Here is a 13616-nt window from a genome sequence, read left to right as displayed (position 1 = left end):
AGATGAACTTCTTGTTAATCCAGCCACAGTGTCAGATTTCAAAAAGGCTTTACGGCGAAAGCAAACCATGTTATTATCTGAGGACAGCACCCCAGCAAACATACACATGAAAATCATTGAGGATCCTAACTAAATACCAAAATACCAAATACCCCCTGTATATACCCTCGCTATTGTTATTTTATTGTGTTACTTCTATTTATTTTTTACTTTCGTTTATTTAGTAAATATTTTCTAAACTTATTTTTCTTAAAACGACATTGTTGGTTAAGGGCTTGTAAGTAAGCACTTCACAGTAAGGTCTACACTTGTTGTATTCAGCACAAGTGACAAATAAAATGTGATTTGAATCCAGAGAGTGTAAGCCCTTTATAAACTCATTGGGGTTGATCTAAAGAGGTCGTGGCATTCACATAATAACTTCCCCTGCAGCATCAGCAGTGGGTGTGATTGGACCTGTCTCCTGCCTGTCACAGCAATGCTGTCACAACCAGTTTACACGGCATCGTAATTCACAACACACTCAAACACACACATACATGCATGCACACACCAACATACATGCATGCACACACACACACACACACACAAACACATAAACACCAATCAAACAGACAAATTGTGCAAGATCGATCATCAGGTGTAGATGAAGAAAGCTTGACTAGAGAGACAAGAAGTGATAAGGGGGAGAATAATAGAAATGGAAAACAAAGAAAACATTTATACAAAGGGTAAAAAATAGGGGTTCAGAGAAGAGAGCGCAAGAATTAAAGAAGGTTAGAGGAGAGGGAGGGGAAAAGAGAGAATAAGGAGCGTAGTGTGTGGATGGAAGGAGATGAGAGAGTGAATGAGTGGGGGATAACATGGAAAGTAAGTAGTGGGGACTCACCTTCGCAGAATGTGTGGAGGATGAAGAAGAATAGGAGGAGCTTGGCCACAGTCATCCTGCCACCAAAACCCACACTCCACAACATCGCCTGCTCCTGCTCCGCACTGCAACATACACACATATAGGAAATACTCAGCATGTCTATGTGTGTGTTTAAAGACAATTCTCAATGTCAGCCTCAGAGAGAAAACAAAGTAAGGTTTTATGAGAAGGAGCACATTTAGAAGCAGGGCAGTTTTTCAAAATATTTAAAGGGAAATTTCACACTGGGGGAATCAGGGCTTATTTTCATCATGTCTGAATCGTTTCTAGGACAGTGAGATGTGGCAGGCCAGAAAGGCAGGTCAGGGCTTCGCTCGCTGAATGATACACCCTGTGACGACTTCCAGTGTAATGATTGTGTGGGGGGAATCTATGTTACACTGATTGCATTATACATTTTTACATTTACATTTTACATTTAAGTCATTTAGCAGACGCTCTTATCCAGAGCGACTTACAAATTGGTGCATTCACCTATAATATCCAGTAGAACAAACACTTTACAATAGTGCATCTAAATCCTTTAAAGGGGGGGGGGGGGGGTTAGAAAGATTACTTTATCCTATCCCAGGTATTCCTTAAAGAGGTGGGGTTTCAGGTGTCTCCGGAAGGTGGTGATTGACTCCGCTGTCCTGGCATCGTGAGGGAGATTGTTCCACCATTGGGGTGCCAGAGCGGCGAACAGTTTTGACTGGGCTGAGCGGGAACTGTGCTTCCTCAGAGGTAGGGAGGCGAGCAGGCCAGAGGTGGATGAACGCAGTGCCCTTGTTTGGGTGTAGGGCCTGATCAGAGCCTGAAGGGACGGAGGTGCCGTTCCCCTCACAGCTCCGTAGGCAAGCACCATGGTCTTGTAGTGGGTGTAGATATGGTTGTCCTTGTTCGAGAGAGCCATTGGACGTCTTTCAGCAATATTCCGATAGGCCGATTCTCTGCTAAATATACAAGCAGAAACATTTCTTCCAGTCTCTGAAAGACTACAACTTGTGTTGGGTGGTGCTTCATGCTCTGGCCCCCGTCCCTCCCCAAGGCGGGCTGTTTTGAATAGGAGGCGGACACTAACAACAATCCTTTGGGGAAAACTGTCCAGATGCAATGGCTTCAAGTGATTCCTCTCATGAACACGAATTCAACAATGGAATATCTATTAGCTACATGGTGACATTCAACCATACATGTTTTAACCACAATATAGCGAAGAGGATTCGATACGAAAGCGTTGGATTTAGCTAACTTTAGAAGCTCAGCTACAGCCGATGTCAGAACCAGTAGGTCAAGTGACAAATACAGTGCCTAGCTAAGTAAGTTATATATTCTGCAAGGCACCTAGCTTACTTTAGTTCATCTACTGAAACCCATAGTGTGTATTTCTGGCTAACATACTACTTGTTAGAGTGAGGGGAAATCAGATTATTTTTCTGTTTGCTAATTTAGCTAACTAGGTAGCTAGTTAACTAAGTTAGCTAGCTAAACAACAATCAGTAGCCATATCTATGACTAAAACTATAAGAGATCTTTAATATCTTGATTGTAAAACCTCTTCTCTTTTTAGTTGTAAATATGGCTAGCTGTTAAACAGCAAGCTACAATGTTACAACCAGCCACCTAAAGCTAGGTTTACCAGCAAACGTTAGCACATGACTAGAGTTGGCTAGCTAGTTAGCCTGGCGCCTGCTAACTTGTAATGTGCCATGCCTTGTGTTTGTAACATGTTAGCAAACGTGTAACGTCAGCAACTGTAAATAATTTTACTAGCTAGCTATGTAACATAATTGACGACGGTTGACATAGGTTATGATTATGAATGTGGATGCATTTCAATCTCACAAAATTATAGGCATAACACAAGATAGGATTCCAAACAGATGTAAATAACAATTATTGCATATCCATAAAGCTAGCTAGTCAAGTTTACTAGCAAACAGTAATGAGGAACAATCATAGAACAATTTACTTTGTAAATCTCTAAAACTGAAGCTGGATTTACTATAAACATATTTGCCTTAGCATGCCTGATAGACATGGCTGTAAGTAGATACTGCCTTGTGGTGCCTGGGCTTCTTCTTGGAGTGGATTCTAGATTAAAGAAACATAATAATTTTGTCTGCGTGTGTCATGGTATCCCGTGAACTGTGTCCCTCTGCTGGAATTCAAGCAGATGACTCATGAGGAGCTGAATGGCACTCCTTCCACAGCTTTACAAGTATTACCTGAACTTACTGTATGTTACTTGAGAATTGCAATTTCATTATGACCACCTCTCCCATCATCTGCTGATCACCAGTTCTCTTAGCTACAGATTTTTACACAAGATAATGTGATTTAACCAAAGATTTTGGAATCCATTACTGGAAGTTACAGGATAGGTACCGTTTGGTGTAGCACAGAGAATTTCTGTGATGTCGTCTTCGTCCTCGATTCGGGGAAACAGGAGTCTTATAAAATGTCTGTGTCCAGTTGCAGGGGGTCAGTTTGAATTTAGAAAATTAATATTTTTTTCTCCATAAAGTAATCCAACAATATGTGCACCACCATTGTGTCTATTTCAAGTCTTCTCACTCATTGACCGAGACAGGTCATCATGACATGCAGCACTTTGGGGTGGACACCAAGCTGACTCAATCAATGACAGAAGACTCTAAATATACCCGAGTTCCTTGGGTATATCACATTATCTGGTATAACAATCTGTAGCTGCCATTCTCTGCACTTGTGTGTCTCTACACCTGAGACACACTTGGACACACTGAGCTGTACTACACTGTTCTTACAATTTTCTTTGGATATGTTAACATTCTTTTTGAATACCCAGTTCTCTTAAGTAAGCATTAAATAGTGTACAAATAAACAAACATTATTTGGATATAATAACAATATTTGATATCTGAATGTCTAGCATCTGTTTGATGCAACAGAGCCCTGTACAGCTTATATAAAAATATTTGGTGAATCCATCAGGGCAGACAAATTTCAAAGATTGATAGAAAATATCCATATTTATTTTATGTTGGTTCTACATCAGGGCTCTCCAACCCTGTTCCTGGAGAGCTACCGTCCTGTAGGTTTTCACTCCAACCCTAATCTAGCACAGCTGATTCTCATAATTAGCTGGTTGATAAACTGAACCAGGTTAGTTACAACTGGGGTTGGAGCAAAAACCTACAGGAGGGTAGCTCTCCAGGAACAGGGTTCGAGACCTCAGGTCTACATGGTCTTATGCTGAGCCACACTGGCTACGTTGACACAGGCAGACCAATTTTGATATTTTTTCCACTAATTGGTCTTAATCACATCAGATTTTTCAGAACTAAACACAGCCATAGTCCTTTATCTGGCTTCGGTACACTAGCAATGGTGTTTGGCATGGTGGGCTGGGGAAGCTGAGACTCTTGTGCTTATGGCGATTGGCATGATGACAAACAGTGAAAAACATATCTTGCCTAGAGAAGTTCTGAGATCATTGTGTTGGTCGTTCGAAGTAAACAATGCTGCCTTTGTTCAAGTTTGTGGGCACGCCCCCTCTACCTAGGGGGCGGTATGAGCATTCGCTATGAATGCTGGACTTTGTGGCTCACTATGAGCAGACTAAAACACAGGGAGTCGAAACTTCCCGATACTACCAGCTAAATGAACATGTGCTAGTTCTAGCTTGCGATTTGGATAATTGTGATGTTTACGATAAAAATGTAATGTTGTTAATAGTAATGACTACATCCCGTGGCAAAGCCAGGGTGAAATTCCCCTTTAATTCAGATGGTCCTGTGTTATCTCAATCCTTTTCCCCCCATAAAATGTTGACCCCCCTCAGTTTTAGAAAGACACAGAAAGACATTGGGGGAATCTCAATTTGATTTCCTCGATTCCTCATATCCTCTCCTCCGTCCTCTTGTCGCCTCCTTTTGACAAAGGTCAAGAGTAGAAGAAACATGGAAAGAAATATGCTTGTATGGAAATTACATTTACAGAGGTGGAATCCCAAAATACATGTGTAAAGTGGTAAAAATAAAATGTAGCTAGCTGTGCCATACATTTTATAGATAAAATGATTAAGTAGCGTATAATTTTTAAATGTGTGCATGCTTTTCTCCGCACTCAAGGACAGGCGCAAACTCCTACGTTCACCTTATAACAAATTGACACTCCTACATATGGCAACCACTTCTATTTATCCGGGTCACAGAAAAGAAGGCGGAGGAGTCGAGGAGAGTACGGACTTGTGTCCAATTGAGAAAAGGCAATGTTTCTACCAAATGTCATGGCATCATATAACAATCTTTGCTGAAGCATATGATGTGATATGTTAGAGATTTGCTTCCATTCTGTCTTAAATCTATATCCAAAAATGAGGAGGTACCACATCCGAAAGGGGGAGTAGAATTCTGTCGGAGTTCTGTGCAGGCGCGGACACATTGCTTTTTTTTCTGTGAAGGTTTATGGCAGACTAGAATTTAAAAGGTGTACTGACCCCACCTACAGTACGGGGTAGTGAACGAGAAAGGTGTGTGGGGGGGGAAACAACATCACACAAAATACAAAAAAATTGACAAATCAAAATCAATCCCTCTCCTTCAGTCACAGTCCAATCAAAATCAACTCCCTACAGAGACACAGGGGCCTGTGAGGGTGATACAGTAATCGACAGGATTCCTTGCAAGACCTCTGCTGTGAAATCACGGAGTCCCAAAAAGCATTCAGGCGAACTCACAATGATGCTAATTTTCTCAGATTTCTTCTCCATTTGTACTGTGCAGTTTATGACCATTGCAAAAAATTATACAAAGTTCCCCCTTTTCACATGCAATATGTCAGGATCACTCGGTTGGCGAGAAACATTCACTGGTGACTACTAACGGAGAGTGGGGTTAGTTCAGCCAAAGGGGTGAGTTGAGCAACCTATGTTTCTAGGAAACCACATACAAAATTAATAATTTGACCAAATATTTAGGAAGAGGTCATCATTTTATGAAGTCTTAGAAGGAAGAAACCACCTGAAAAAAGTGGTAAGCAAGTAAGGTAAAAAAAAAGATTTTAACTATGTCAAACTAATTTGTTGTGTTAGGGGTTTCATGATGCTCGTACAGTGCCTTGCAAAAGTATTCACCACCTTGGCATTTTTCCTATTTTGTTGCAATACAACCTGAAATTTAAATTGATTTTTATTTGGATTTCATGTAATGGACATACACAAAATAGTCCAAATTGGTGAAGTGTAATAAAAAAAAGAACTGAAAATTGGAGCGTGCATATGTATTCATCCCCTTTGCTATGAAGCCCCTAAATAAGTTCTGGTGCAACCAATTACCTTCAGAAGTCACATAATTAGTTAAACAAAGTCCACCTGTGTGCAATCTACGTGTCACATGATCTGTCACATGATCTCAGTATATATACACCAGTTCTGAAAGGCCCCAGAGTCTGCAACACCACTAAGCAAAGGGCACCACCAAGCAAGGGGCACCATGAAGACCAAGGAGCTCTCCAAACAGGTCAGGGACAAAGTTGTGGAGAAGTACAGATCAGGGTTGGGTTATAAAAAAATATCAGAAACTGTGAACATCCCACGGAACACCACTAAATCCATTATCAAAAAAAGGAAAGAATATGGCACCACAACAAACCTGCCAAGAGAGGGCAGCCCACCAAAACTCACAGACCAGGCAAGGAGGGCATTAATCAGAGAGGCAACAAAGAGATCAAAGATAACCCTGAAGGAGCTGCAAAGCTCCACAGCGGAGATTGGAGTATCTGTTCATAGGACCACTTTAAGCCGTACACTCCACAGAGCTGGGCTTTACGGAAGAGTGGCCAGAAAACAGCCATTGCTTAAAGAAAAAAATAAGCAAACCCGTTTGGTGTTTGCCAAAAGGCATGTGGGAGACTCCTCAAACATATGGAAAGAAGGTACTCTGGTTAGATGAGACTAAATTTGAGGAGCTCAAGGAGCTGGAGCAGTTTTGCCTTGAAGAATGGGCAAAAGTCCCAGTGGCTAGATGTGCCAAGCGTATAGAGACACTCCAAGAGACTTGCAGCTGTAATAGCTGCAAAAGGTGGCTCAACAAAGTATTGACTTTGCTGGGGTGAATAGATATGCACGCTCAAGTTTTCTGTTTGTTTTGTTTTAATTCTTGTTTGTTTCACAATAAAAAATATTTAGCATCTTCAAAGTGGTAGGCATTTGGGGAAATCAAATGATACAAACCCCCAAAAAATCTATTTTAATTTTAGGTTGTAAGGCAACAAAATAGGAAAAATGCCAAGGAGGGTGAATACTTTCACAAGCCACTGTATCTAATGGAAAAGTACATCATTTTAAGATTGTTCAATACATCAGTTGGGGTCTCCATAAATGTCAATATGAGGTCATAAACCTAACATGAAAGTTTATCCTTGTAGCTGTGTGGGCTAATATAGTCAAAATGTTGGGGTAAGTTGAGCCTTGCATTGGGGTAAGTTGAGCCTGGCCATGGAATAAGCTAAGCCAATGGTTGAGCCAATGGCAAGTTTTGCAAATTGAAGTGTTTTCTTCCCAGGCATAATGCAAGGCATTATTGCTGAGATATGAGGTAACAACAATGTTAAAGTGTTTGTTAGTTGTTAAGCAAGTGTTAAAAAATGCTTAAAATTATTAAAAGACAAAAAGTGATTATAATGAATTGTGTTTGGAAAATAAAGATAGACATGGTTTAATAATGGTAGTGGTTACATTTCATTCAGTACAGAAATGTGTAGGCGGCTTAACTTCCTGCAGCTCAACTTACCATATATATATATATATATATATACTGCTCAAAAAATTAAAGGGAACACTTAAACAACACAATGTAACTCCAAGTCAATCACACTTCTGTGAAATCAAACTGTCCACTTAGGAAGCAACACTGATTGACAATAAATTTCACATGCTGTTGTGCAAATGGAATAGACAACAGGTGGAAATTATAGGCAATTAGCAAGACACCCCCAATAAAGGAGTGGTTCTGCAGGTGATGACCACAGACCACTTCTCAGTTCCTATGCTTCCTGGCTGATGTTTTGGTCACTTTTGAATGCTGGCGGTGCTTTCACTCTAGTGGTAGCATGAGACGGAGTCTACAACCCACACAAGTGGCTCAGGTAGTGCAGCTCATCCAGGATGGCACATCAATGCGAGCTGTGGCAAGAAGCTTTGCTGTGTCTGTCAGCGTAGTGTCCAGAGCATGGAGGCGCTACCAGGAGACAGGCCAGTACATCAGGAGACGTGGAGGAGGCCGTAGGAGGGCAACAACCCAGCAGCAGGACCACTACCTCCGCCTTTGTGCAAGGAGGAGCAGGAGGAGCACTGCCAGAGCCCTGCAAAATGACCTCCAGCAGGCCACAAATGTGCATGTGTCTGCTCAAATGGTCAGAAACAGACTCCATGAGGGTGGTATGAGGGCCTGACGTCCACAGGTGGGGGTTGTGCTTACAGCCCAACACCGTGCAGGACGTTTGGCATTTACCAGAGAACACCAAGATTGGCAAATTCGCCACTGGCGCCCTGTGCTCTTCACAGATGAAAGCAGGTTCACACTGAGCACATGTGACAGACGTGACAGAGTCTGGAGACGCCGTGGAGAACGTTCTGCTGCCTGCAACATCCTCCAGCATGACCGGTTTGGCGGTGGGTCAGTCATGGTGTGGGGTGGCATTTCTTTGGGGGGCCGCACAGCCCTCCATGTGCTCGCCAGAGGTAGCCTGACTGCCATTAGGTACCGAGATGAGATCCTCAGACCCCTTGTGAGGCCATATGCTGGTGCGGTTGGCCCTGGGTTCCTCCTAATGCAAGACAATGCTAGACCTCATGTGGCTGGAGTGTGTCAGCAGTTCCTGCAAGAGGAAGGCATTGATGCTATGGACTGGCCTGCCCGTTCCCCAGACCTGAATCCAATTGAGCACATCTGGGACATCATGTCTCGCTCCATCCACCAACGCCACATTGCATCACAGACTGTCCAGGAGTTGGCGGATGCTTTAGTCCAGGTATAGGAGGAGATCCCTCAGGAGACCATCCGCCACCACATCAGGAGCATGCCCAGGCATTGTAGGGAGGTCATACAGGCACGTGGAGGCTACACACACTACTGAGCCTCATTTTGACTTGTTTTAAGGACATTACATCAAAGTTGGATCAGCCTGTAGTGTGGTTTTCCACTTTAATTTTGAGTGTGACTCCAAATCCATGGGTTGATAAATTGGATTTCCATTGATTATTTTTGTGTGATTTTGTTGTCAGCACATTCAACTATGTAAAGAAAAAAGTATTTAATAAGATTATTTCATTCATTCAGATCTAGGATGTTATTTTAGTGTTCCCTTAATTTTTTTGAGCAGTATATATATATATATATATATATATATATATATATATATATATATATATATATATATATATATACGGTATGTGCATTCGTAAAGTATTCAGACCCTTTGACTTTATCCACGTTTTGTTACATTACAGCCTTATTCTAAACTGTATCAAATACATTTTTTTCCTCAATGTAAACTCAATACCCCATAAGGACAATGGAAGGCTTTGAGAATGTTTTGCAAATGTATTCAAATTTCAAAACTGAAATACCTTATTTAAATCAGTACTCAGACCCTTTGCTATGAGATTCAAAATTGAGCTCAGGTGCATCCTGTTTCCATTGAGATGTTTCTACAACTTAATTGAGGCAACCTGTTGTAAATTTCAATTGATTGGACATGATTTGGAAAGGTACACACCAGTGTATCTAAGGTCCTGAAGTTGACAGAGCATTCCAGACCAAAAATCAAGCCATGAGGTCGAAGGAGTTGTCTGTAGAGCTTCGTGACAAGGTTATGTCAAGGCACAGATCTGGGAAAAGGTACCAAAAAATGTCTGCAGCATTGAAGGTCCCCAAGAACACAGTGTCCTCCATCATTCTTTAAATGGAAGAAGTTTGGAACCACCAAGACTCTTCCTAGAGCTGGCCACCCGGCCAAACTGAGAAATCAGGGGAGAAGGGCCTTGGTCAGGGAGGTGCCCAAGAACCCGATGGTCACTCTGACAGAGCTCCAGAGTTCCTCTGTGGAGATGGGAGAACCTTCCAGACGGACAACCATCTCTGCAGCACTCCAACAAATCAGGCCTTAATGGAAGAGTGGCCAGACGGAAGCCACCCCTCAGTAAAAGGCAAATGACAGCCGCTTGGAGTTTGTCAAAAAGCACCTAAAGGACTCTCAAACCATGAGAAACAAGATTCTCTGGTCTGATGAAACCAAGACTGAACTATTTGGCCTGAATACCAAGCGTCACGTCTGGAGGAAACCTGGCACCATCCCTAAGGTGAAGCAAAGTGGTAGCAGCATCATGCTGTGGGGATGTTTTTCCGTGGCAGGGACTGGGAGACTAGTCAGGATCGAGTGAAAGATGAACGGAGCAAAGTACAGAGAGATCCTTGATGAAAACCTGCTCCAGAGCGCTCAGGACCTCAGACAGGGGTGAAGGTTCAACTTCCAACAGGACAATGTCTCTAAGCACACAGACAAGACAGTGCTGGAGTGGCAGGAGGTTTGTAGCGTCATACTCTAGGCTATAATCGCTGCCAATGGTGCTTCAACAAAGTACTGAGTAAAAGGGTCTGAATACTTATGTAAATGTGATATCTGTTTTCGATTTTTAATAAATGTGCAAATTATTCTAAAAAGCTGTTTTTGCTTCGTCATTATGTGGTATTGTGTGTAGATTGAGGGGAACAAACAATCTCATCAATTTTAGAATAAGGCTGTAACATAACAAAACGTGGAAAAAAGTCACGTGGTCTGAATACTTTCCGAATACACAGTATATATGTTGATAACTTTGTTAGAAATAATACTATATTTTCCTTGACAGAGTGTAAAAAAACATCTCAACTTACCCCACTCTCCCCTACCCTTTTTTCTTCAGTCACTTGTTCCTTCAACTCTTGTCACTGCCTCCAGATGCCACCTGTCTCCTTCCCCTTGTAATTCTGACTGATGCCACATTATCCAATGCATCCATTACTTTTATTGAGACCTCCCAGGTAACTCCATCATTCCAAAACCCCCACTCCGACTAAAAACGAGGCAGAACTAGGCTCAGTTTTACTAGATACCACCACAGCTTTAGTTCTGTTTCCTTTCATGGTCGCCACTGTAACCACTTATTCTCACCGTCATCTTCACCGATGTGCCATTCGTTTCTTAATGGAATAGACAGGTATGCCTGCTCCAAGGCATTTACGTTTCATTGAATAGCTTTAGAAATTTGTAATTATTTATTTCATATTGTCAATTGTAAATGAAAACAACTTCTGAACCTGCATGCCTCCTGTGTAGCGGAGGCAAGTAGCACTCGTGATGAAGTAGTCCTGCCTGCGACTTCAAAATCAAGGTCACCCTCGGCCCAAGGAGAATTTCCTCTTGGCCTGATGGTTAAGACGTTGGATTCCCAAGTTTGAGACCAGGGTTCGGCTTCCATCTGTGAAACCTAAAACATTCCTGCCCTTATAAATTTACAGCCATCTTTGAGGAATTGTGTGGATCCTGGAGTTTTAAGTGAGTGTGTAAGATGATGTAAACTATGTTATTAGGAGGAGGGGAAGCGATCCTATGCTGTCTATGCTTAGCTAGATATATGTGCGAAAACAGCCTGGCAACTAGCAGATGGGGAATTTAACAGGAACTGCTCACTTACACACACTTTAAATGCCCTATAATAAGGATGTCTAGGTGTTAATGGTATCAGGAAACTCAGTCTATCTGAAAAAATGTAAAAGGAAGGGAAGTGTAAATGATATTTAGAGAGCTCATCTGGTAGCACAGTGTCACTAAGGCAACTGTAAGGTTGAAATGAATGATGCAAAATAATACTTAATATGAAGAGGGCTTAATTAAGCTACTTGCTAATTGCAGTTTTCGTTTACTGGTATTTACTGTTAATGTCACGGAGTCGAGTGTCGAGTCTAGTGTTGGTGCCACAAGGGAACATAACTCGACACTTACATTCTATCCACATCTTACCTCGACTGGGGTTTGTTCATTAGTGCACTCCGTAGCAGACCACAGCAACACATACAGTGAGGGAAAAAAGCATTTGATCCCCTGCTGATTTTGTACATTTGCCCATTGACAAAGAAATGATCAGTCCAGAATTTTAATGGTAGGTTTATTTGAACAGTGAGAGACAGAATAACAACAAAAAAATTCTGAAAAACGCATGTCAAAAATTGTATAAATAGATTTGTATTTTAATGAGGGAAATAAGTATTTGACCCCCTCTCAATCAGAAAGATTTCTGGCTCCCAGGTGTCTTTTATACAGGTAACGAGCTGAGATTAGGAGCACACTCTTAACTTCTATGGGCTACGTGGGCTAGCGTCCCACCTGCGGGACACAGCCAGTGAAATATCAGGGCGGCAAATTCAAAAACAACAATGTCATAACTCAACTTTCTCAAACATACAACTATTTTACACAATTTTAAAGATACACTTCTCCTTGATGTAACCACATTGTCCGATTTCAAAAAGGCTTTACAGCTTTCACCCAGTTGTCCTCTGACAACTGGGTGAAAGTGTTGTGGTCAGATGAGACCAAAATGGAGCTCTTTGGCATCAACTCAACTCGCCGTGTTTAGAGGAGGAAGAATGCTGCCTATGAACCCAAGAACACCATCAAACATGGAGGTGGAAACATTATGCTTTGGGGGTGTTTTTCTGCTAAGGGGACAGGACAACTTCACAGCATCAAAGGGACGATGGACGGGGCCATGTACCGTCAAATCTTGGGTGAGAACCTCCTTCCCTCAGCCAGGGCATTGAAAATGGGTCGTGGATGGGTATTCCAGCATGACAATGACCCAAAACACACGGCCAAGGCAACAAAGGAGTGGCTCAAGAAGAAGCACATTAAGGTCCTGGAGTGGCCTAGCCAGTCTCCAGACCTTAATCCCATAGAAAATCTGTGGAGGGAGCTGAAGGTTCGAGTTGCCAAACGTCAGCCTCGAAACCATTAATGACTTGGAGAAGATCTGCAAAGAGGAGTGGGACAAAATCCCTCCTGAGATGTGTGCAAACCTGGTGGCCAACTACAAGAAACGTCTGACCTCTGTGATTGCCAACAAGGGTTTTGCCACCAAGTACTAAGTCATGTTTGCACAGGGGTCAAATACCTATTTCCCTCATTAAAATGCTAATCAATTTATAACATTTTTGCCATGCGTTTTTCTGGATTTTTTGTTGTTGTTATTCTGTCTCTCACTGTTGAAATAAACCTACCATTAAAATTATAGACTGATAATTTCTTTGTCAGTGGGCAAACGTACAAAATCAGCAGGGGATCAAATACTTTTTTCCCTCACTGTAGCAATGGAAATTAGAGTTTCTTAACGGACAAGTTCTGGAAGATCTCTTCCTGTTTTGGCCTGTTTGCTTCCATTTGGTTTTTAGTGGATACACCCATGATATACTGAGAGATGTCACATTGTCTCACTACCTCCTGTATTTCACTTCTTATCCTTCAATTCCCATTAGCTAAGATGCCCATTTATAGTAAACGTGGCAAGTTCAAGGAAAAATAAAATGTGTTATTTTGCAGTGAGCAGTGGGCAAAAAATAACTCCTTTCAACTGGTCCCCTCCCCAAATCTATAGCTACAGTGCATTTGGAAAGTATTCAAACAG

At 41.9% G+C, this 13616-nt stretch overlaps 1 protein-coding gene across 1 annotated transcript in view; it reads right to left on the bottom strand.

Annotated features, from left to right (window-relative positions):
• Positions 1-13616, bottom strand: part of LOC115194080 (cadherin-23-like) — a 752381-nt gene that overhangs the window by 701511 nt on the left and 37254 nt on the right. The window contains exon 2 of the mRNA XM_029753428.1: positions 890-993. Coding sequence (XP_029609288.1) covers positions 890-974 — 85 coding nt within the window. The 5' untranslated portion in view covers positions 975-993. The remainder of the gene's footprint in view (positions 1-889; positions 994-13616) is intronic.

Source organism: Salmo trutta, chromosome 5, assembly GCF_901001165.1.
Source record: "Salmo trutta chromosome 5, fSalTru1.1, whole genome shotgun sequence".
In the NCBI taxonomy this organism is placed as follows: domain Eukaryota; kingdom Metazoa; phylum Chordata; class Actinopteri; order Salmoniformes; family Salmonidae; genus Salmo; species Salmo trutta.
This window is presented reverse-complemented; position numbering and strand designations above follow the sequence as displayed.